Source organism: Sturnira hondurensis, unplaced genomic scaffold (genome assembly GCF_014824575.4).
Source record: "Sturnira hondurensis isolate 20B ecotype Veracruz unplaced genomic scaffold, ASM1482457v3 Scaffold0016663, whole genome shotgun sequence".
NCBI lineage: Eukaryota > Metazoa > Chordata > Mammalia > Chiroptera > Phyllostomidae > Sturnira > Sturnira hondurensis.
Genome location: NW_028089294.1, coordinates 6,205,198 through 6,230,823, shown reverse-complemented (window position 1 = coordinate 6,230,823; position 25,626 = coordinate 6,205,198). Strand labels below are relative to the sequence as shown.

Here is a 25,626-nt window from a genome sequence, read left to right as displayed (position 1 = left end):
TGAAAAGAGAAATGCCACCTCCTCCAAGAAGCCTTCCCTGGGCTCTCCAGTCAACACTACTCTCTCACTCTTCTGAAACCACAGCCTCCTAGCAGCACCAGTGTTACAACAGGTACTAAGAACTGCTTTGTATTATCAGTATTGGAAACTGAGTATGTTTAACTCTATTGTGGGAAAACTCAAATGTATACAAACACAGGGAGCTGGACCTCATTTACCCATCACCCAGCTCCAAAAATGACCAATACATGGGCGGTCTTGTTTCATCTCTACTCCTGTCCCCTTCCTCCTTTCGCCACCTTATTTGTTAAAACAAATTCCAGATTGGCATCATTTGTAAATAACTCAGTTTATCTCTCCAAAAATAAGGACACCTTTTAAAGAATCCACAACCACAATACCCTTGTTGATTATAAAACCTAACTCCTTAAATGTGATACATGATATGATGCTAAGGGTACAGTCACCAGGAACCATAGCTTCCTTCCATTTATCTCCCCAAGCACCACACACTCAGTCTTCCAGAAAAGTCTTCTGCCATTAAATAAAGAAGAAAGTACATCTGCATATTTTCCATGAAGTTTGTCATCTCCCAGCTTCTCGTCCCAGAGAAGGCATAACCAGAGGTTCCCAGGAGAGAGGGCCTTACCAGATAAAATCTCTGCAGTGGGAGCAGTAGGTGGGCTGCCGAAGGTAGGTGGCCATGAACTTGTGGCCGTTGACCTGGTGGACCCTGCGCCTGACCGCCCCCTGCCGCTTCCTGGGCCGCATGCGCTCCCTGAACACACGCTCTTCATTGTCTTTGGGGGCTGGGGAAAGACAAGAGCAGAAAAGAAAACACAGTCTGGGTTAGCACACCTTGAAAGTGACCTGCAGGAGAGCTACTCCATCCTTGGATGCCTGGAAGTAGGAGGGGACTTGGGGGGCGGCCTTCACTGGTGGGAGGGATCAGGCGGTCTGAGGAACCTCTGTGCAGCTCTAACAAGAGACCACACCTATGGGGAGGCCCAGACTGCGGCTTTGATGCCAGCTGCCCCCTTAGTAACCATCCCAATCCCAGTTTGGCTCATGGCTGTTCCACTCCTCCTACACCAGCTATACATCGCACGGGTGTGGGGGTCAAAAGGCACAAGGTTCAATGTCACTGCAACTTCTGAGCAGTGTGGCCTTGGACAGTTGGTGTCCCCTCGCCCTGAGCCTCCACAGGTGCCTCCCTCGGTAAACGGGGGTGGCCATGCCCGCCCCAGGGAGACCTGCGGAGTCAACAGTGTGACTTCCCCCTGTACCCAGCCACCTGGCTCAGAGCAGTGACTGCCTAATAAGCCTGATTCTTCGTCCTCTTGCCTCTTATCTAGACAATGAAAGGCCTTTTCCCAAAGGTGAGAAGAAGAGGGGAGTGTAACACTGCAAAAGCTGTGAGTTTCTGAAGGCTGTAGACCCACCACCACGGCAGCCATCCACAGGTCAGGAGGAAAGCCCTCACCAGAACCCAGTCTTGCTGGCATCTTGAGCTCTGACTTTCAGCCTTTGGAACTCAGAGAGAGAAATTCCTTCTGTTGAAGCCACCCCAACTGGGGTACTTTGCTAAAGCAGCCTAAGCTGAGTGACACAGTGATGATGACATCTATCAGACACACGCCGTGGCAAAGCACGCTGAGTGCACCACCTGTAGTAACTCCCCGGATCTCCTCAGTAACCCTACTGGAAGGTACTGCTCTTAAATCCATTTTGCAGGTATGCAAACTGAGGAGAAGGGAGTTTAAGTGACCTGTTCCTATTAACACAGCTGTTAATGGCAGAGCCCAGATTCTAATCCAGAGAACGGGGAGGAGCCACACACTGCTTCGAGGGACAGTCCCCTCTCCCTACAGCAAGGCCCAAAGCCCTCGTCTGAGTGGCTCTCTTTATAAAAGAGTCTAGCTGCCTGTGGCTTTTCCAAGGGCAGGAGAGGGACAGGCTCTGGCTGTCCTGCCAGGCTCCTAGCCCTAGTTCAGGTCCTGGAAGGTCACCGGCCTGGCACATCTTCAAATGCTCTGGGAAGGCTCTGTGTCCCCTAACACCCCTCCCCCAGACATCACACTGTGACAGTGTCAGTCCTGGGGGAGACCATCACCCCTGCTGAAGATAAGGTTCGCTGCACTGGGGATCACAGGTGTGAGCCAAGCAGCTGCCCCACCCAAGGGCATCTGGTCAGTCCAGAGAGGGTAGTGGTGGAGGGGAAGCAAAACTGAAGGGGGAGAAAGGCAAGGGCAGGAACACATGGCCAGTGGGGGCTTTCAGAGGGAAGCGGCCTCTGAGCAAACAGGAGTGTGTGGACGGGAGGCTGCCTTCTTAGTACAGACGCTGAGGGCTCAGGTGTGGGTCTCCTTGCAGCCCCTGACTCCTGGCCTCCAGCCTGCCTGTCTTCCCTTTTCACCTGGAGCTTACGGTTCAAAAAGTCACTGACACTGACTACCTTCTAGGTGTGGAAACCTGCCACCTCCCACCCTGCAACCCGGGGGCCGAGACCAGCTGACCAAATTCTCATGCAAGGTCCCCAATTCTGTTCCAACACATAGATGTCTATACGCGCGCCTGTACAGACTGAGGCAATCACCACTCAATGGTGAGTCAGGTGGTTTTTGATTCTGCTTCATACGTTTCACTATGTTTAGAATATTCTACCACTTTTATAAACTGGAAAAGAAATGGGGCAATTAAAGAAAAATGTATTCAGTAGCCCTTACTTGCTACACAATTAATCTACAAAAAACTAAACCAAAAACCTAGTCTGGGGCAGCTTGGGCCAGAGGGTGGGAAATCTCTTTGCAGAAGGCACCCTTCGGATGCTTTCACAGAAGAATTCACCAACAAACATATTTAAACAGTAAGCCAGCTCCCTAATGCATTGAAGATGCAATTTGATGTACAAATCCATCAAATTTCCTAGTCATTTTCATCCTGGAAAATTGTATTTTCAGTTAAGATGGTGATGACCCCTTCTAGGGTTCTCAAGGGGGTGCTGCTGTGATGGGCACCTGGGCGTCCCCGGGGGCCTTACTTCTCAATCTCTTACGGAGACGACCAGAGCCGAACGTTCTAAACTGTGTTCACACTGATCCCATAGGTAAATGCAGCAACCACTCAGTTGAACTCCAGTGCCTTTTAAAGACCTCTTGAAGAAGAGCACTGAGACCAGGGCAGGTGGAGGGGTCTTGGGGACAGGTGATACCTCCTGCTAGGCAGGGGTCTGACTGAATTTCCGCAAAGGGTTCTGTTCCTCCTGCCCACGCACACTGCTGCGTGTCAGGCTTCATGTCACAGGTGTAGGAAAACAGAAGGCTACGGGAAAGGAAGAACACAGGGAAGCTTCATGTTCCCAATGACGCCCCACGCACTCCCCCACCCTCCCACCAACGCCCTGTGTGTAAGGGAGCAGGACAGGCAACAGGAGAAAAGGGTGAGCCCCTTGCTGTGGAAATACCCCCAGTACTGTGTCCCTCTGCGAGAGGGAGCCAAGGGTCTGGGCAGGGCATCTCTGTGCCCATCACTCTACACGCAGAAGGAACAGACCAGATGACCATGCGAGGAAAGCCACAGGATTCCTCAGCCTCGGAGAATGGCATTGCTGGAACCCAGAATCACCAATAGAAACTGATCTCTTCAGATGTCCCACTGCCATGAAGGGTCACTATTAAAACGCAGTTCCCATGAGGGAGGGGTAATTCAGTGTGAGTGTGTGTGTGAGAGAGAGAGAATGAATTAGTAGTAGTGTGAATATGATGATTTATACATGCATATGTGTCTATAATATATCAACATACTATATAATGAATATACATATTATATTAATATATTCTATGGCAAACATAATTGTCTTATATATTATCATTATAATATCCTAACAAAATTATATTATAATTTAACTATATTAATAACATATAATGTACAATATAATATAAAAATAGTTTGGCCGAACCATTTCAAAGTTGCAAACATAGTCAACAGTTAACCCGTAAATACATCAGCCTTTATCTACTAACAACAAAGCTATTTTCCTCCATAACCGCATATCAGAGTCAGGAAATTTACCATTGCTATAACATTATCTGACATATAATTCACATTCAAATGTCTCCAATTATCCCCCAAACACCCTTTATAGTTACTTAAAATTTTTTAATCCAGGACCTAATTAGAGCTGCTACATTGCATTTGGTTGCCATGTCTCTTCAGTGTGCTTAATCTGGAACAGTTTTCTTGACTTTTATCCTTCTTATGGCGCATTTATGAGAAGTCCAGGATGCTGTTTCTTACGGAATGTTCCCCAATCTGGATTTGTTAGTTTTCTCCCAATTAGTTTCCAGTTAAATGCCGGGAACCCCAAAGAGGTCTATGTATCAACAAGTCCAAATACATACAGCAAGACCCCCTACAGATAACTGAGTAAATGACATGAACATACTACACAGAGGAGAACTATAAAATATTCACTCTTCCTGGAAATTTTTAAAATGCGAAGAAGAGCAGTTTTGACATAACATCAACTTACCATGTAATACTTAATAAAGGAATAATTTTTAAAAGAAATGGTAAGTTTATTGTTGAATGCATCTTTAACAAAATTTTGGATAAATTTGTTTTAAAATCGTATCATCCACTAACGGGAAGGCTGCTGCGAAACTGCTTTATTCATTCTCTGCTACAGGCCACGTCACACGACATTTTCTGAAAGTAATGCTGCAATACAGAGCAAATACAACAAAGAGATTCATAGCCTTTGATTTGGCAACTCCTTAGGAATTTATTCTAAGTCAATAATGAAACAGAAACCACACGCTATACACCCACAACTTACAGATGCTCCCTCACTGCCTAATTACATTGGCCAACAAATAGGAGTAACTTGATTGCCTAACATTAGGAAAATGGTCTAATAAATTATATTATACTATGTAGAGCCATTTAAAAATGGTGAGGAAATAGTAGGTAGGAAAATGCAGAAATGGGACAAAATGTAAAAACAGAATGCACAGCAACACAGCCCTATGTAAAATATGTCTGCAGATTTAAAGTGACATAAGAATTGTCCTGCTATACAGGGATGATGGGATTACGTATTGTAATATTTGAAAAAGTCTTCTCTAGCGTTCTTTGATGACTTTCAAAAGCAGCTCCCTCTACCCAAAGCATTAGATCATGGGAAGTGCTGCGTGGATGGGGGCTGCATGGCGTGAACAGGACGAGAAGGAACCAAAGGTTGCCCTGGAAAGCGGGGCAAGTTTCATCAGCTTCCCAGTTGCCTGTGGTTCTGAACTGAGTGAAGAATTACCCCGATCTAACCCCTCTACCTGGGATCTGTCCCCGCAATCCATGCCTCGCTCTCAAGGATGCTCATTGCTGTAATTGGATGCACTCAGCCACGCCCACTTGGTGTGACCTTTTATTGGCTGCAGGCTCTGAGGCAAAACCAAGGCTGGCTTTCTTCCTTTGCTTTATGACTGCCTCTGTCACATAGTGGATGTGGTACCTTTTCTGGCCATTCTAATTATTGGAGGTCTCACCATTCTGCCATCACCTCCCTCACCCTGCCTCGTCTCCTGCACAGAAAGGGAGCCAAGGTGAAAGACTGAACACATGAGGGCACCCTGAATTTCAGAGCTCTTGGGGTGCCTTTTTGGATAGGAGTAGCCACTAGAGCATTTCTAGTCGGCCCAGATTTACGAACTCCTGGTCTGTGTAGCAAAACTGCCAAATCCAAGCACCGACCTCGCCCAAGACCCTTGACCAGACTGGCCAACATGCATGACTGGCCACCCTTGGGCACCGCTGTCACTCCTCGCTGCAGCACGGTCACCTACCCTTGATGTTCAGGGCACATAGGGTCCTTCCCTCAAGCAAGTATGTGGTGGGGTCTTTATTTTTTCTGACCTCTTCTGCCATTATGGTTGCAACAGGTGTTAGGAGCCCGGACAAACTGCCTTTGCCCCAGACTTGCACTAGGTCCTCAAATAAGTCATTTAATTTCCTTGGGCCTATTTTTGTTTGTTTTTAATCTGTCACGAGTGGGTAATGTAACGGCTCTGCCTAAATCCCAAGCTGGCACACTTCCTTCTCTCTCCCTGGCACCAACATGACACCTCATTACTGAGGAAGAGTGTAACAGCCTCACGGCCACCCTGCAAGACCTACTGACAGCCCGTCACCCACCCACCCCACCCCCCCCGCTGGGGCCCAGCTGCCTCCAGATGTCCCACACCTGCCTCTGTGAGTATGAAAGAGTCAGCATTCTCTCCCCACCCCAACCATTAGGGGCTTAGAAAAACAGTCTCCATCCTCAGACCTGGAAAACCACCAGGAAGATGGGGCTGGGCAAGGAGCACGGACTCAGCTGTGGGACAACCGCAGTCAGAAATGTGGGTGGTTTGAGAGAGGGCTGCAGACCACCTCAGCAGGCTGGTGCAATCAAATAATGAACCCGGTTCTCGATGCAATTTCACAACACAGTGAAACCAATTCCATCATCATGGTATTTTTTTTTAAATCTAAATAGCTGTCAAACCTTGGATAGTTCTCAGAAACTGGAAAATTACAGCCACCATATATAGGGCACCTACCACAGCTGAGTACCATTCTAAGCATCTTACATCCAAGAAGTACTATTGCACTCCATATACACGAGTGCTGTTCCATACACATGGAATACTGTTCCATACATGTGAGGCTAGAGGTCCTGTTCCACACACATCAGGTTCTGTTCCATATACATGAGGGGTTATTACATATACATTAGGTACTATTGCATACCCATGAGGTGTTACTGTATATTCATAAGATGTTATTAGATAAACACGAGGTACTATTACATATCCATGAGGTACATATCCATTAACTATGTAGGCAACTTATATACATCCCCCTCTGATGCCACGAGGTGGTATTACTCTTGACTTACAAAGAAACGGAGCCTCCAAAAAGTTAACAATTAATTTGTTGAAGGTCACACAGCTCAAAAACAGTAAATGTCAGCTCAAAAATTCCCGCCCTGACTCATCCATTCATGCCTCCCAAAGATAGTACAATAGCCTGGGTCCCCCTCGTACCCAGTGCTGCGTGTGGAAGCCTCCTGCTGCTGTCCACCCACGTCTCCACACGTCCGCTCCTGCTCTCATCTGGAGAACCAGAAAAGTCAGCTCAAGCGGATGGCTGATTCATGGTACACCCACATAATGGGATTTAATGTGCTGGTTTCAAAAAGCAGATAGGCTAAGTCCACTGAGAAACAAATGGAAAAAGAAACCCAAGAAACATGTGTATAGTCTGTATTTGTATAAAATAAAAAGAAGAAAAGGATAAATAAACTCAACCAACATAAGCAAAAATACACATCAAAACTTTCTAAAAAATAAACTGTTCTTCCAAAAATGTAAATCGTATGGATACCGGATGCCAGACACTGCTCTGGGCACAGGCCTCGGCCACACTCTAATTATTCTGCTCAGCTATTCTGGACTTGGCCCATCAGAGACTGGTCCCCGGGAGCAAAGCAAGGAGTTACTGACATCCCAGACAACCGTGAGCGGGGGCTGATCCCCACAGAGGCAGGGCAGAACCTCTCCCCTCACTCTCTGAGGAGTTAACTTTCCCTCACAAAAATTCTCTGGTTTGATTTTATGGTCTTATTGGTAAAAAAAAAAAAAAAAATCTACAAGATCAAGGAAAGGAAAAAATAAAAAAATAAAAGAAGGTGCTGAAAACCGAAGGAGCAATGCCCTTTATTTTTTAGTTGCCACGAGGAAAACAGGTTATAACATGTTCAAGTGAAATAAATGCTGCATGACAGTTTGAACTATCAAGTAAATATTTATGTGATGTCAAAGGATATGTTGCACATGCTGTACTCACACAATACATTAAAGAAAATTTCTGTTCAAAACAGGAAAGAGGAAACAGCGATGAACTCCCAGAGAGAGATCAGTCTATGCTATCTGCATCTTCCCAGAGAGCCGTGCGGCGCGGATCGGAGACATCTGGGAGGGGCGGCGTGGAACTGTCTGCGCGTGTGACTCGGTGGGTAATCTAGTCAGGGGCGCACTGCTGGCCTTTCAAGATTGGCATCTCAGATTTAATGCAAACCATCTCTCTCTCTTCTTCACTTCCTGAATGATCTGGTCTGTGTTTATGGCATTGCTTATGCTCTGTCCACTCATTAAAACAAAGCTTAAGCTATTTCATGCTTTATAGGAAAAAATATGAAGAAATCCAACATGAAGAAGGAAGGGAGAGCAACACTAGTGGAAAGGGAGGGAGAACAGAGTGGTGGCCGAATAATGGCATGGTCACTGAGGAGGAGCCCAAGGGAGAAAGCGGAGGGCACCCCCTGACCCCCCACCTGATTGATGCAAGGCCCAGGTGGATGCAGAGAACCATTGGAGAGCAGGGATTTACTTAAGCAGGAAGTCTGCTTGCCTCCTTCCCATCTACACTCCTTCATTTATTCCCTCCCTCCCACCTGCCTCCACTCAAAACTTCAAAATCACATGTGGGAGTCAATGAAACCTGACTGTATGCCTCTGGTACCCAGGAAAAGTCACTACTTGCCAGAAGGAAACCACAGAGCAAAAACCCTCCAGGCGGACCTACTAAAAGCCCAAAGAGTATTCACAGCCTGGGAAACCGGCCAAGTGGGGCACCGGCCAAGGGTGGGGCCAGAGTTCCTGCTGGTGCCAGCAATGGGCCACTGATTCATATAACAGGAAACCGAGCTGTTGCTGAATTCTTGGGCACCTGAGCCCTATGGCACCGATGTCCATGAGGCCGGGTCCAGTCCATTATTCATATTTCTAAAATGCTGTATTAAAAATGCCTGTGGGAAAACAGTGGCAGAAGTCCCAGAGGGCATCTCTATTCCCATGAGCTAGTTGGTGGTCCTGGGTAGGAGGAGAGGCTATTGCCAAGCGAAGGCTGACACTCCCCTCCCATATATGCTTCCAATATGGTATATACTTCCAATATCGTATATAACATTATCCCTTTAATGCCACAGACACCTAAACCAAAGGGTGAGGGGGTGCTCCTTGAAAAACCCACAACTGTCCAGTGCAGTTGGTATCAGCCTTTCCATCTTCTTCAATCAGCAGCTGGCAGAGTTCAGGAAGGTGTGAGCAGAGTGAGCAAAAACTGGTACGCTCTAATGCCCTAGGGGCCCCCACCTACCTAAACTGGGCTCTAAAGAGCTTCTCAAAGTTAAGTGCCTGAACAATTTCCCTGAATACCACAGGGAACGAACTGTTTGGTTCCCCCAAGTTTCTTTGCTAAGGTGGTTTTGAGCTCTCACTAATGTTTCAGTTAAAATTTGAAAGAAATTCCTGGCCTGTCCCAGAGAGAGCTGGAGTCCTGAGCAGGGTTCCCACGAGGCTGAGGAGGTGGATATTTTATTGGACTACCTGGGAAAGGAGGAGAGTTTCCAAAGAAAATCAGAACATTATAAAAGAAGAAAATAAAAGGCAGTGGAAGAATGGTAAAACAAAGGAGATGAAAAAAGATGATTATTAAGTCACAAAGCTGGCAACTGGCTGAAGGAACCCCATGCCTTTCCAGGAAGAAGATGCATTTGTCTGAAGTAACACAACCTCTTCTCCCCTCTGCTTTGGTCCATAATGACTAAGATGTGAGATCACCTTCCTTCCACTCTCCTTCCTAGTAACCCAGGCCCGGCTGGGTTAGTCTCCAGGGCAGGGCACTGGGGTTTGGAGCTTCCTTAGGAAGACAAACATGGTGAACAAGCCCCAGGGCTTTCTACAGAAACAGCCATAATGGCCACAGCTCTTGAAGAATTATATCTCTTCTCTCATCATAAAAACCTGCCTAAATTAAACTTTCTCTTACACATTTTTGTCCCACTGAGACTGAGACCAAAACTCTGCACATGAAGATGGGGATAAGACGATCAACAGCAATAATGCCTTTATTATTAACTGAAAGCATCCCATAATCCAACCCCTGCTCTGAACCCCCTCACCCCCCGCACACACGCGAGCATACACACACACACACCTGATACTGGTACCTCTCCCCAGACAGGGGACCCTGCAGTCTAGAAAACCTAATGAATTCCCAGCTATTGCTTATTAGGGCCTCAAAAATTCCTATTTCCTCCTGAGCTGTCTTCCATCGCGACATGAGAATGTTGGGGAAAGAACAGTCACCATGTGAGAAAAAATAGGTTTCTAAGAGCTCTGTGAAACAACAGAGACACCCGATCAATTTTGGGCTCTCAATTGCACAGCTATAAATGCCCATATAGCGAACAGGGAACTTCCGGAAAGACAAGAAGGGAGAAAACCTTTCCCCTCCATTTTGATGAACCTAGGAAACTATTCTGAGGCCAGAGATTCTTAAGGGAGATCCGGTTGGCTTAGGTCTTAGTGCTCATGAAGTCCAAGTGCAGATGAAACTCTCTACATAAGTTATCTTTGTCCAGAGGGGAAAAATGACTGGCCACAGGCCCTGGCTTGAACGAACCTCAGCAAGCTTCTTGCAGGTATATATTCTTGGTCACTAGGGCCTGGGGAGGTATCATCTCAGGACAAGCCTGGAGCTGTATCTTTACGTATGGAAGGTGGCACTATCCTAACCAGGAAATCTGAACCCTCCATACAGTGGGGTCACCTGCCTGCCCCTTCAGTCAGTCTTGGCTCAAGCAGTAAGTGGGATGAGGCAGCAAAGGTTAGGCTGAGGTTAAACTCTACCACACAGTCTTAAGAGTCTCAAGAATCCTGGGTTAAATGAGCACTGCCTCTGGCTTCCACATCTCTGAAGTGTGAGCAAGTCTGGCTATCCGTAATAGGTCAAGAGATGCCTAAGGGAGAACTGAAGTCCATCTAGCGGAACGAGACAAAAAGTAATTTCCGTTTCTGGGAGAAATAAGAAAGGGTTGAATGAGAGGTATGGAATCCAATCTCTAAGATGACCCCCCGTGACCCCGCCTCCCAGTATCCACAGAGACGACATGCTGACTTGTGTAACCAAAAAGACTTTGCAGAAACAACAGAGTGTGACGTCTGAGACTAGGTCATTAAAGACATTGCGGCTTCCACCTGGCTCTCCCTTGGATCACTCATCCTGGAGAATGTCAGCAGCCACATCACAAGGACACTCAGCAGCTCTGTGGAAAGATGCCTCAGGTGGGAAGCGGAGACCTCCTGCGGAGAGTCGACCCAGACTTGCGAGCCACGTGTGTTACCGCACTGGACTTGGGTCCTCTGCCTCCAGCTGCGTCTTCAGCTGATCATAACCCTAACGTGACCTCAGGAGAGCCCATGGGCCAGAACCGTCTAACTAAAGCTGCTGAATTCCTGACCGGCATGAACTTTATGAGATAATGCATATTCATTATTGTCTTAAGCTGCTACATTTATGGTGATATATTATGAAACACTAGATGTCTAATTCGAGAGATAACAGGTAAACCAAGCAGCAGAGATGCAAGATAGACATGGGCAAGAGCAGTTTTTTAACTGTGAGACCTGTCCATTCCCTCAATAAGTATTTGCTGGGCACCTCCTAGGTGCTGGGTGCTGTGCCTATACTTCGTGTTACACATTAATCCCGCCCATGGAGAGAGCGAGAGAGAAAGGAAGAATGAGTATTGACAGGACAGGTATATTAGAATCACTGTCACATGCATCCCAGTAATAAACAGTCACAGTGAAGCAGGCTGCCCTGGCTCCTGAGAGCTGGGAAGTCAAAGCTGCTGGCGTCCTAAAAACCAGAATGATCCCTGCTGCTTCTAGCTCCACTGCATTTGCTTTATCCCTTAAGCTTGGAGCTTTCAGCCCAGTTAAAACACAGATCCTCTGGGAGGGCCCTGACGAGTGCAGCACGGATGAGTTTTGGGTCCTTTTGAAGAGGCTGTGCTTGGGAAGGCGGGAAAACCGTGGGGGCAGAAAGGGTTGTAGGACCCGCAGGGATTGTGGTGGCAGGAAGTCATTTTGGAAACTTCACAGTCGAAGGCTAATAGGTGCTTGGCATACCTCAAACAAAAGATAAAGTCCATTTTTTAAAAATCTAATAATAAAAATTATAGGCACCACTGACGGTATAACATGTGATTAGAACATATTTTCTCCACTTCTCAAAAGGATCCCACAGGATCGGTATTAGTAGCTCCATGGTACAAATGAGGAAACTGGGGCGAAGAAAATCAAAGTGAATCGCCCAAGGGCGCACAGTTATTAAATGCAAGAGCCTGATTTTGTACCAAGGTCTGTCTGGCTCCGAAGTTCAGGGCTTCCCCACCACACACCACATATTAAAGAATATGGAACGAACACTATTTTCCCCTTTTCACCTCATATGGAAACTGGAAAAAGCACTTAAGAAAATTTGAGCATGGTGTTCACATTTCTCTCACAGGTGGTTTATAGACTTTTAAAAAATGAAATTTCCTTCTCAAATGGTGTAAATGAAAAAGCTTTGAGGAAAATTATTAACAGATTGGCAGGAGAGAGGCCAATTTCTTTCAAGTGAATATGGGGTTGGATGAGAAGTTCTGAGAGTTGTTTTGGAAACCAGACTGCTGGCAAAGTAACAGAAAACAGAAACTCAGAGACAACTCGCTTCCATGCTACAAGCCACATGCCAGGGAGCACAGGGAGGGCCAGGGAGACCAGAGCCCCTCCTTCCAGACCACATGTACGGATTCCTGCCTGCTCCTCCTGAACTTGGAGAGGCGGGAGCAGGTGTGAGGTGGGACACCGGAGCGAATACAATCCTCACACAGGCGCCCACCTGCCAGAACAGAAAGTCTGTATCTGCTTGAGCCAAGCAAAGAAGGGAGTTTCAGATCAAAGCATTCCCTGACCTGACCTAAGCCATTGCCTGTGTGGCAGGAACGCCTAACTGTAAAGGACGGCTCCTCTGTTCCCAGGTCAGTCCCCTCCCCAATCCTAAAGCTACTAAGATGGAAGCTTACTGCTGCTAGTTTTTTAAAAATAAACATTATTTTCTTTCTCCAAACAGCAGTTAGCAAAGGCCCAGATCAAATCTATTAAATCTATTACTGGAAAGTTAGAATGAGAGGTTAAAAAATTGTGTGTGTGTGTGTGTGTGTGTGTGTGTGTAAGGGATAAGAACTAAAATAGAGCCCTGACCTGCGTGTGGCTCAGTTGGTTGGAGTGTCATCTCAGACACCAAAAGGTTGCGGGTTTAACCCTCAGTCAGGGCACGTGCCTAGGTTGCAGGTTTCATCCTCAGTGGGGGAGCCTATGAGAGGCAACCAATAGATGTTTCTCTTTCTCTCTCTCCAACCACCCCTCCCCAGAATCAATGAAAAAATGTCCTCAGGTGAGCATTAAAAAAATAAAAGAACTAAAGTAAAGATACGACACTATATCTTTTGTTCTTTCAAACCATCTTCCTGGAAATAAAAGAGTGTGGTGTTGAAGAGGGCGTCCTTCCCCTGTCACGGGGCTGCCCTGTCCTGTGGCTGGGAGCCTGGACTGAACGATCTGTGGAAAGGAGAGTTCTTCCTCTCCATGGGAAGAACGGGGCAGTGATTTCCCTCTAGCACTGGGGAAGCTTGGAGCTTTTTAAAAGCCTGCACAGTATCCTACACCCTTTGTTGCAGCTCAGGAGAATTCCAGCTGATTTCGGATGAGGATGACCTGGAACTTGACCACTCATTAACCAGAACTACCTGTCAATCTGAAACGTACACCCATTAGACCCCTGACTTGGCTCTATCTGATGCTGCTGTCTCGCTCCAAAACCTTCCTGGATCTCAGAAATGGCCTCTCATTTCTCAAGGGGAAATCTCATTTCCTGCCGGAGTGTGATGGCTAAAGGAGATCAGAAAAATGTTTTACAGGCTGAAAGGAAGGGGAAAAAGGATCTTCTCTCTTTCAGACAGACAGTGGCCGCCGTGTCTTATTAAATGTGAATCAGAACACAGAAGAACCTAGATCAAGCCCATTAACATAATCCCGTCACCGTTTTCTTCTAAATGACGTAAATTCTGAGGCCTTTACCTCCTGAAAATACTAATGACTCTCAAACTTCAGCACACATCAGAATTACTTGGAGGGCTTCCCGAAACACAACTCTACTGGACCCTGTCCCCAGAGTTCCTTGCAGCAGGTTTGGGGAGTGGCTGAGAATTCCACTTTTGAGAAGCGTCCAGGTGATGCTAATGCTGCTGGTCTGGGCCCGAGTTTTGGGAACTGTCTAGACTGCATTCGCCACCTTACCTGAATCACCTATTGATAAAAGTGATACGCTTATTTATTTGGAACTAACTAGGGCCCTGCTCAGAATGGAAAAAGCTAAAAGGATCATCACTCCATCATTACACCAAAAAAACAGGGAGACAGACAGACCAAGGGATCAGACTAGAGCTTGGCAACTAGTCCACACGCACATGTTCAACCGATTTTCAACGAAGATGGAAAGGCAGTTTGATGGAGTAATTGCAGTTTTTCCAACAAACGGTACTGGAACAATTAGATATCCACGGGCAAAAAATAAGCAGAGATCAATACCTTGCACCTTGTATAAAAATAGACGCTATTGTCGCAAAGAAAATTTTGAGAGGATACATGGAGATTTCTTTTAAATAGACTCAAAATAAGTGACAGACAAAAATATAAAGCCTAAAACTACAAAACATCTGGAGAAAAACACAGGAGAAAATCTTCGTGACCTTGCGGTTAGGTGAAAATTGACTAGATGTGACACCCAAAGCAAAGTTCATAAAAGAAAAGATTGAGACATTGAACTTCACCCAAATTAATAACTTCTGTTCAAAAGATATCATTAAAAGAATGAAAAGGGAAGTCCCCAAGTCGGGAAAAATATTTGCAAATTACATGTCTGGTAAGGCACTTGTGTCTAGAATATATAAAGAACTCTTAGAACTCAATAATAAAAAACCTCAATTTTAAAAAATGGGTTGAGGATCTGAAAGATACTTCATCAAAAGAAGATACACGGAGAGCAATTAAGCACCTGAAAAGATGCTGAACACTGGCTTTAGGAAAATTGAAATTAAAACCACAATGAAACCACGACATAACCATTACAATGACTAACTTTAATGTAACAATAATAATAAGACATAAACATATGAAGTGTGGATGAGGATGGAAAGTAACTGGCATTTTCACACATGGCTGGTGGAAACAGAAATCGGCCTTCCCACTTGGAAAACAGCTGGCAGTTTCTCCTGAAATCAAACACACACTCAGTACACACCCCAGCAATCCCATTCCTAGGTATTTACTCAAATGAAATAAAAAGTTACATTACACAAAAACTGATATGCACATGTCTATGAGATTTTTATTTGTAATCATTTAAAACCAGAAAGAATCCAAACATCCCTCAACTGGAAAAGGGATGAACAAACACACTGGTGTGATCCACACGGTGACGTTCCACTGAGCAGTGAGAAGGACTGAGTGACCGACGCCACCGACAGCACGGATGAGCCTCCAACGCACTGCGCTGCATGGAAAGCAGCCGCATGCAAAGGGTTCCACGCTGAATGGCTCCACCCAAATAGCATTCAGGAAAAGGCAAAATACAGGCACCGAAAAAGGATCAGTGGTTTCTGGAGGTGCAGAAAGGCCTTAACTACGGAAGGGAAAGGTAATGGGAGAATTTGGGGGATGATGGAACCACAGAAATCTGTATTTTGATCCTGGTGATGGCTACATGACTGTATGCATTTATCAAAACTGGCAGAAATGTATGCTGAAATGGGCTATTTTTTATGTAGTAAATATGACCTTATTTTATTTTTAAGAGGGGAAAAAGTAATTCGGGAGGACCTGCTACATCCTCAGCCTTGTGTTAAGAGCTACTACAAAAAACCATCTTAGATGTTAGAATGAACATCTGCCTAAAGCATTTCAAGAGCCTACACCTGGGAACTCAAGTGAGGAGACTGTACAAGTGAACCCGGAGACAGCTGGGGTCTCTGGTACAAACCCCGTCCCCTCCACTGTTGGGTTCTACCTTCAATCCAAAGGCTCTTTGTTCTTCCTCTCATGCTCTCGCCACCCGAGCCAGGTTGATCTCCTGACCGCCCCTCACAGAAGCCATGTTTATTCCTGCCTCGGAGCTAATTACGCTGGTCCTCCATCCTAGGACATACCTTCTCCTAGTCAAAATGTTTCTTGTCCTTAAAGATATACATCTTCCACAAAACCTTTCTTAACACAGCAGTCCACAGGGATCACCTCTTCTTTGAACAATCATGGCACCTGAAGTTTTTACTATTCAGTATGATATCCATTCGTCAAACATGTAATACATGCTTTCCGAACACCTGGCATGGGGTTCACACTGTTTTCCCACCTATTTTAGGAAAGGAAGAAGCACTTAAGATTTCTCTTGAGTCTTTGTCCCCAACCTCACCCCGACACTCCCAATGCCTGGTTCTAACCATAATTAATGGAATGATGCACCGAATATTAACCAGAAGTTTGCACGACAACACCAGCTCTCAGTTAGACTCCCCTGGAGAACGTGGGAACACGCCGGTGCCCGGCACCCACCACAGACAACTGAATCACCATCTCTAGGGGGCGAGGCACTGGTATTCCTTTAAGGCCCCCTGGGGTAGTGACGTGCAGCACTGATGGAAAGGGCGGGTGGTGGTGCAGTTGAGAACGGGGAGAGGCACGGAGGGACAACAGCACGCGTGGAACCAGTGATGTGGAAGTGTTCGCTCCCGTGTTTTGGGGGGTGTGACCCAGAAACAGGAATTCCAGGGGAGGTATTCCAAGGCAGAGGGAGAGAGAGAAGGGAAAGGAGTTGGTATTCAGGGAGAGGGGGAGAGAAAGAGGGGACACTGTTGGAAAACTCATGAAAAGTGCCCTGGACTGGGAGTCAGGTCATAGAGGATAAGACCTTGGTTCTGACACTAATCAGACACGTGACCCCTGGGTAAGGCATTTCTGTTGATTTGGTCTCAGTTTCCACACGCTAAACTTCTAGAAATGGCTATGTGTTCTCAAGCCCCTTCTGATTGGACATTTTCCAGGTAGGTTCCGTCCAAATCACCAGGGTGTTAAACAAATGGGCCTCTGCCTGTGACGGTGAGGGACAGTAGGGGCTTCGGGGCTGAGTATCTTCCAGGTAATCTAATGAAAGTGCTAAAGACTGAGGACAACCGGTCAAGGGCTTTTGGGGGGTTATCCATTATTTGAGAATTTCATTATCTCAAACACCACTCAGTCATGTCCAAAAAGGCAGTTGGCTCGACCTTCCTGTCAATGAAATTAGGTTTTGAGATGAACCCAGACTACCATGTGAAACAAATTTTCATACTGTAATCTATAGCTTTATTTGGCTACTGTGTTCTGTGTTTTCTTAATTTATAAGCTCTGTGAAAGCAGGAACTGGTTGTCTAACAGAACTTTGGTATTACGTGGCCCGGCTTAAACAAAGAGCTTTCCCAGTGTTCTTCTTCTTTCCACAAAAGTTAGGTTCTTGGCAAACTGCATGTCAAAGGAACCACCATCAATCAAATCCAAATTTAATGCACATTAAGTGCTATATCAAGATCCATGAGGTGAACACTTTCGAAGAATGCCTACATTCTTTTTGAAATGCTAATAATCACACCTTAATTCAGCTGTTTAGTTAAGGCTAAATTTTAACATAGCAAATTCCTTGTAAAATAGAGGTTGTTTTATGTTCCTTATCAAGGGATTCTTGGGCATAGTACAGGGCTGGCACAAAAAACACTCCTTTTTATTACAAAATCATAAGCATGTAATCCTGTAACATAACAGCAACACATTCAAACACACCACATGACATTTTAGGTAACATGTTCAAATTGTCGTCCACCACATGCAAGACATTCATCCACTCTACCCACCACACCCAAGCAGGCATTCTTTCTATGGGACCCTGTGTGATGAATTCTGTAGTTTGTGCTCCTTCAGAATACTTTCAGCAACAGGAGGCTGTTTTATTTGGTTTAAACCTCAGTGTGCTTCTGTGTGCTGGGCCACTTACACACACAGAACAGTGGATGACCTGTGAATGTTACAAGGCCGAGAAGCCGTGTGGTGTCACGAGCTGAGCGTGATCACTGCGGGCTGGGGGCCTAAGTTCGCTTGCTCACCACCTCCTAGTGCGTGCCCTTGGGTGAGACCCTTTGATTTTCTGGGCTTCAGTTATCCATGCAATAGAAATACTGGACTCATGATTTCTAATGTCCTTTTCAGCTCTGGGGGTCCAGGATTTTAGGGTTCTTTGGAGAGTCTAGATCATCTGAGGTTGTCAAATTTTACAGTCCTAAAACCGCTCTATTAGAACTTTAATCCGGCTTGGCACAAGCCTGGAGGACGAGGCGTGAGAGAACCACGCTCTCCATGTGCGGCTGTGTGGGTTGTGCACTGCAAAAAGTCACTGCCCCCTCACCCCCCTGCTTTGCTACATTTGCTCAGACGGGGCCCACTGTGTCAGGTGCTGCATGGTCTAGCCTGGTGCTGGTGACAGCCAGACGTTTAAACCCAAGGGCAGCAAAGCACAAATCAAAGTGTGGTTCCATGACAAGAGAGCTATTCTTCTGGGCCCAGAGCTAGCTCAGCCCAGGTGTGGTGATCACGTGCTCTTAAGCGTCACCTAGTTTCAGTGAGGAAGTCAGGTTAAGGAGGAATTATGGAAGCCCAAAGACTTGCAAGGTAGAGGGACATACCTGAAAAGATGGCTGTGAGTGGAAACGTTACTTACTGAACAGTCTACATGAAGCTGTCCCTAGAGGGCCTGGTGCCTCCCTACAGCCTTGGGTTGGGGCTACGTCACAGAGCTGTGTTCTCAGACCTGGCTGCTTATTGGAGTCACCTGAAGCCGATGCAACCACAGACTCCTGCACCACTCCTCAGTCCCACTGGGTGAGGCTTGGAAATCTGTCACTGCAATTAGCGCCCCAGGAAACCTGGCGCAGCCAGCACAGCACCAGACCACATACAGTGCTTGAAGAACTCTGGCTCGGAGCGATCGCCCGGGCACCGTGTAAGCAAGGGTTAAGCTGTGGCGAGGATTGGCTCGCAGTTCGAATCATGACCAGGGATAAACGCCACTAGAGCAAGTGCAAGTACACTGCTTGGGGCTGTCACGGTGGCCAAAGGAATGTGGTCCCAGACCTGAAATCCGGGGCCACCCACTGGGCAACAACAGGTCAAAGAAATGGACCTGGTAGTTTGAGGACCTTTCCTTGGGGCAGCCGAGCTCTCGTAGGTTCTCAAGGAACGGCACCCCTCCCACTTGTCCTCTAGGTGCTACACCTCATCCCCAAACCTTCTCACCTTGAGCCATCAGGAGTGTGAACCACAGAGACTAGGCAGACACATAGGTGGACATGTGCTGATCTGCATCCCACCCCCGGGTACTCATCTCTCTCTGCCCTCCACACGCAGTAATATTTCTTATGCCATTACTTACTAGGCACTTGGCCTGGGGCACCATCAAACCAGGCATCTGGTAGTCTCTGGGGAAACTGGGCAGGGTCAAAAGTAAACCCTGGTCATTGACCTTAAAAAGCGATTTATTTTCTCCTCACCCAGTCAGAGTTCCCCATGCAAAGGTGCTGTGACATCTTTATCACCTACCCTCAAAATTAGACAGAAGATGATAAAAAAAAAAACATCTCAGTGTAACTGAAATTCTGCCAGCAAATTTTAAAATAAAGGTTTTTATAAGAAAATGTAAAAATCAAATGCACTCATCTAAAGAACAGAGATTGGCCGATGCCCATTAGAGGGTAAAAGATTACCTGATCTCTAAAGCAGTGATCTGTTTTTATGCCTGCTATTTAAGCATTAGTTTTTGGTAAATAATGGCAAAAAACCAACTAAGCTAAAGATAGTTTCAGCCTTTGGTCAAAAATTCATTTTGTTATGTTCCCCAGGATACCAATTAGGGACACATTTTCTAAGGATTTATTTTGGGCAAGTGTTAAGCTTTAAAAAATACTTAACAGGAAGAAATTTAAAACCTGAATAGATCTATAATCATTTAAAAAATTCAATGATTCCCAAATTAGTTCATTTCTGATTTAAATCCCAATAAGCTTTTCATAGAATTTGAGAAGTTGATCCTAAACTTCATTGAAGAAAAATGCCCAAAAATAGCCAAAGAGAGAGACACACACAGAGAGACACAGGGGGGTGGGGGGAGTAACAAATTGAGGATAAAGAATGGGAGCGTGCTCTATCAGATATCAAGATTTAGCCCTGGCTGGTGTAGCTCAGTGGATTGAGTGCGAACCTGCAAAGCAAAGGATCGCGGTTTGATTCCCAGTCAGGGCACATGCCTGGGTTGCGGGCCACTTCCCCATAGGGGACGCACAAGAGGCAACCACACATTGGTATTTCTCTCCCTCTCTCTTTCCCTTCCTCTCTAAAAATAAATAAATAAATAATCTTTTAAAAAATATTTAAAAAATAAATAAAATAAAAAAGATTTCTTTCATGGCTAAAGCAACTGAAATAACGTGTACTGGCCCAGGAGCGAACTGGCAGACTACAGGACGGGATAGAGATGTGAGGCAGGGGGACCCCTGGGGGCACCACAGAGGTGATGGCAACACGGTCCAGGTCCATGGGTTGTCACACTGACCCAGTGTCCACAGGGTGTGAAACCAGGGGAAAGTAGAATTAGGCCCAAGCGTAAAAACAGTAAAACACTAAAACTTTCACTTAAAAAATAAATATGAAGATATCCCTGTCATTTAAACAGGGAAGGATTTATTAAACAATGCAAAAGCACAAACCAAACATAATCATATTAAAATGTAAAACTGCACAGCAGAAGACAGCATAGATTAAATTACAGCAAATAGACACCACAGATAAATTACAAGCCACAGACAGTAGGAGAAGATAATTTACAACACATAATAGACTCAGACTTAGCAGTTCTGTATTTATCCAAAATTCCTCCCATCAATAAGAAAAAGCTCAGCAATCAAAAAGAAAAATAAGCAAAACTGATGAATAGTTTCTATTCAGGAGAAACACAATTGGCCAATAATCCTAATAGAATTCTCAACCTTGCAGGTACTCAGGGAAATGCAGATTAAAACAATCATGAGATGCCATGTTATACTTCATGGCTGGCAGAAATGAAAATCTGACATTACTAAGTGTTGGTGAGTATGTAACAAGACAAACTCTTACACACTGCCTGTGGGGATGTGAACTAATAGAACCATGTCGAAGAACAACCTGGCAGTAACGAGCTGAGTTGATGGTGCGCTGATCCCATAACCGAGCAGTTGCTCCCTAAGTAAACATCCTAGAATGAGCACATATACACAGACACACACACACACACACACACACACACACAGATGTTCACTGGAACGCTGTGGGAGTAAAAATCTGAAAACAACTGAAGTGTCCAGCAACAAGTGAATGGATAAAAAGTGTGATATTGTCATACAAGGAATATCCTCTAGTAGTTAAAATGAATGAACCAGATCTACATCAACAAAGAGAAATGTTTAAAACATGTTCCCTTACAAAGTTGCAAAAGAATATGCAAAGTATGATACCGTTTATACAAAATTGAATGCACAAAACAAACACTTATAAACACACATACTAATAAAAACCACAGACACGAATAAATACCAGTTTCAGCGCAGCGGTTGGTTACCGTGGAGAAGAGAGGTAAATCCTCCTACAGGGACTGCAATTGTATCTGGTGTTTTATTTCTTTAACAAAAGCCAATGAAAAAGATCCAAAGCAAATACTAAATTCTTATATTTCCTAACTAGGGCTAATTAGATTATTCTGGCTTTTTCATCTATTTTTAAATATTTTCAACATTTTTCAAGTTTCTGTGTGTCCATTTGTTTGAACATGTCACATTAGCATGTATGTGACATGTGAATGCTCGTAAGTGGCCGTCTTGCACAGCACAACTTTAAAACAAATGCAGCTTACAGACAGACTGCCCCCACAGCTGTGGCTACCAGCCAGCACCCAACACGCAGACAGCAGACACTTGGGTGCGAGCAACGCTTCAACTCAGCCTGGGATGAGGTAGGACGGGGTTTATTGCTGTGCAAAGAGACACACCTCACACATGCATCGTTCTCTGATTTCCTCCTCTGCTAAACCATGTTGGCAGCTCCAGACTGCATTGGGTAAAGCTGGCTAGAAAGGGAATACAAAATCATTGCAAGAAATTTTGACTGGATAGTCCCACTCCAAAGAAGTAATCTTGAATAAACTTTTTAGTTCTATGGAAACACTATCTATAGTAAGAACCAGCACTGCAACAAACCTGGAAACCTGCATGCCCACCAGCCGGAAAATAATTTGGCAACACATCAAACTGACAGACTACAAGTGATACATCTAAAGACTCTGTAACAAAATGGACAACCATCCGCTAAAAGGAACAGTGATCGGGGCACACCCAAACCACAGAAAAACATGTTCCAAGGGCTGAAAATTGGGAGATATGTAAACATTAAAATACTTCATTGGCACGTATTATTACACACATAATTTTAAACGTTTCTTCAGCATTTTGATGCATTTACTCCTTAGGTACCTTTTTTTGAGCACAGCTTTTTCTGGAGATATAATTCACATATCATACAATCAACCCATTTAAAGTGTAACATCATGGTTTTTAGTATATGCGGAGTTGTGTGACCATCTCCACAGTCAATTTTAGAACATTGCATCACCCCCTAAAGAAGCCCCCACCCCTTTTAGCAAACATGCCCCAGTCCCCTTCCTTCCAGCCCTGGCAGTCACTCTCTGACTCTGCATAATGTTTTCAAGGCTGATCCATGTTGAAGCAAGAATCACTGCTTCGTTTCTTTTCATTGCTGAATAATATTCCACTGAACGGATAGAGCACACTTTACCCATGTGGTAGTATTTTTACATCACACTACGTGATGGAAAGAGGCTTGGAGAGTTTTCCTTCTACCCTATTTGGATAAGAATGACTTTTGGTGGTTGAATGGTGACTTCAGAGGAGCTAAAAATCTCATAGAGTCTAGGTCTACTGAGTCACACTTGGGACTTGGCTGGTAGGTAGGATAGGCCGGATGGGATCAGAAGACCAGAAGTCACTAGGGGGCAGAGCTGACCACCCATGTGGTCCGGTAGAGAGAAAGGGCAGCCAAGGGGGCTTCTAGCACAAGCAGGAGGCGGCTGGACTGGTGAGAGTTGGGAAGGAGAGCAGGAAAGAGGTGCCTATGGGTGACCTGTTGCCCAGAGAGATCAAGCCACAGGAGGACAAGCCCAAGTACAGGACTGGGCTCAAGTTCAGGCCCAATGTGTGGAAAGCCCTGGGACACTGGGAGGGAGACCAGGGTGTGGACCTGGTGGTGGGGTCAGAGTGGCTCCCAACTCTAGGAAGCCTGGTCAAGGCAGAGCCAGGCTGCTCAACCTGGGGTCTGAGGCCAGAGAAGGGCCAGGGCGTGGCAGGGCTAAGAGAATGCTGCCCTCTGTGTGCTGCAAACTGAACCTTAGCAGGAGGCAAGGGTTACGGCGGCCATGAAGCTCAAAGGGCTGGGAGAAAGGAAGCACTTCCACAACTGTCGTAACAACAGGCACCGGTGAGTATTTGCTAATAGATAGCAAATGCACCGTGCACAGTGGCTGGTGGTTTATCATACATTGTGACACCAGTCCTCACAACCACTTAGATGGAAAGAACAGTACTCCCCTAATTTTATAAGTGAGAAAACTAAGACTTAAAGAGGTTAACCAATGTTCCAACAGCAAATGACAGAGCAGACTCTGAACGCAAGTCTGACTCCAAAGTCAGAGTGTCCGGTGCTGAGGGTGGCAGCAATGGCTGCTGAGCCCACAGCAGACCAGTTCTTGGAGCTCCTGGCCACTGTGAGCCAAGACAAGGCTACTTCACATCCCAGGGTGTGTAGGAGTGGGGACCCTCGGAGGGTGGTGACAGCTAACGTTTGCACTGGGGTACCATCCTGAACTGACTGAGAATGTGGTCACACCAGCTTTTATCAGGACTTACTTTCCACAGAAGCCCCACAGGCTGGCAGGGGGACATTAACCCAGTAAATCATCTTGGTACCTTTACCACAATCTGGCTCCACGGACCTTTAACTCAACTCCTCATGGCACTTCAACAAGAACTCCTTACAACTGGCTATTTCCCAGGACACCAGTATAGATCCTAAGAAATTAAGATGCAGACATCCAGCCAAGAGGGAGGCATAGCTAGACACACTGTGCCTCCTCACACAACCAAAAGAAGGACAACAACAATTTTAAAATAAAAAACAACCATAACTGACAGAAAAATTGAACCATATGGAAGTCCGACAACCTAGGAGTTAAAAAAGACACATTCATCCAGACTGGTAGGAGGGGCAGAGTTGGGCAGCCAGGACAGAGAGGGCTCGTGGCAAAGCTGCGTCTGGGAGACCCAGCCAGGTGGCGGATTGTAGAGCAGGTGGTCCCATATTCGCGTGCGGATAAACCGGGAGGAACCACTGGGGAACCAGGTGGATCTCGAAACCAGGGGTCCCAGCACCGGGAAATAAAGCCTCAAACCACTGATTGCAAACATCTGGGGGTTGTGGCAGCAGCGGGAGAAACTCCCGGCCTCACAGGAGAGTTCGTCGGAGAGACTAACAGGGCCCTAGAACGTACACAAGCCCACCCACCCAGGAATCAGCACCAGAAGGGCCCACTTTATTTGTGGGTAGCGGGGGAAGTGACTGACATCTGGCAGAGAGTGGAGCGAGTGCCATTGTTCCCTGTCAGACCCCTCCCCCACATACAGCATCACAACACAGTGATGCGGGTTACCCTGCCCTGGTGAACACGTAAGGCTCCACCTCTCACTATGTAACAGGTGCACCGAGACCAAAAAATAGTCCATATAAAAGAACAGATCAAAGCTCCAGAAAAAACACAACTATGCAGTGAAGAGATAGCCAACCCATCAGATGCACAGTTCAAAACACTGGTAATCAGGATGCTCACAGAATTGGTTGAATTTAATCTCAAATTAGATTAAAAAATGAAGGTTATGCTAAGTGAAATAAAGAAAAATGTACAGGGAACCAATAGTGATGGGAAGGAAACTGGGACTCAAATCAATGGTGTGGACCAGAAGGAAGAAAGAAACAACCAAACAGAAAAGAATGAATAAACAAGAATTCAAAAAAATGAGGAGAGACTTAGGAACCTCCAGGACATCTTTAAATGCCCCAACATATGAATCACAGGGGTACCAGCAGGAGAAGAGGAAGAGCAACAAATTGAAAACTAATTTCAACAAATAATGAAGGAGAACTTCCCCATTCTGGCACAGAAATAGACTTCCAGGAAGTCCAGTTGGCTCAGAGAGTTCCAAAGAAGTTGGACCCAAGGAGGAACACACCAAGGCACATCATCATTACATTACCCAAGATTAAAATGAAGGAGAGAATCCTAGAAGCAGCAAGAGAAAAGGAGATAGTTGCCTACAAAGGAGTTCCCATCAGACTGTCAGCTGATTTCTCAAAAGAGACCTTGCAGGCAAGAGGGGGCTGGAAAGTATTCCAAGTCATGAAATCCAAAGACCTACAGCCAAGATTGCTCCATCCAGCAAAGCTTTCATTTAGAATGGAAGGTCAG

At 45.7% G+C, this 25,626-nt stretch overlaps 1 protein-coding gene across 2 annotated transcripts in view; it reads right to left on the bottom strand.

The window, feature by feature from the left end:
• The window catches only part of PRKCE (protein kinase C epsilon), a 477,122-nt gene that overhangs the window by 170,707 nt on the left and 280,789 nt on the right, over positions 1-25,626 (bottom strand). For both annotated transcript variants that reach the window (XM_037066522.1, XM_037066523.1), the window contains exon 3: positions 650-809. In XM_037066522.1, the coding sequence (XP_036922417.1) occupies positions 650-809 (160 nt within the window). The remainder of the gene's footprint in view (positions 1-649; positions 810-25,626) is intronic.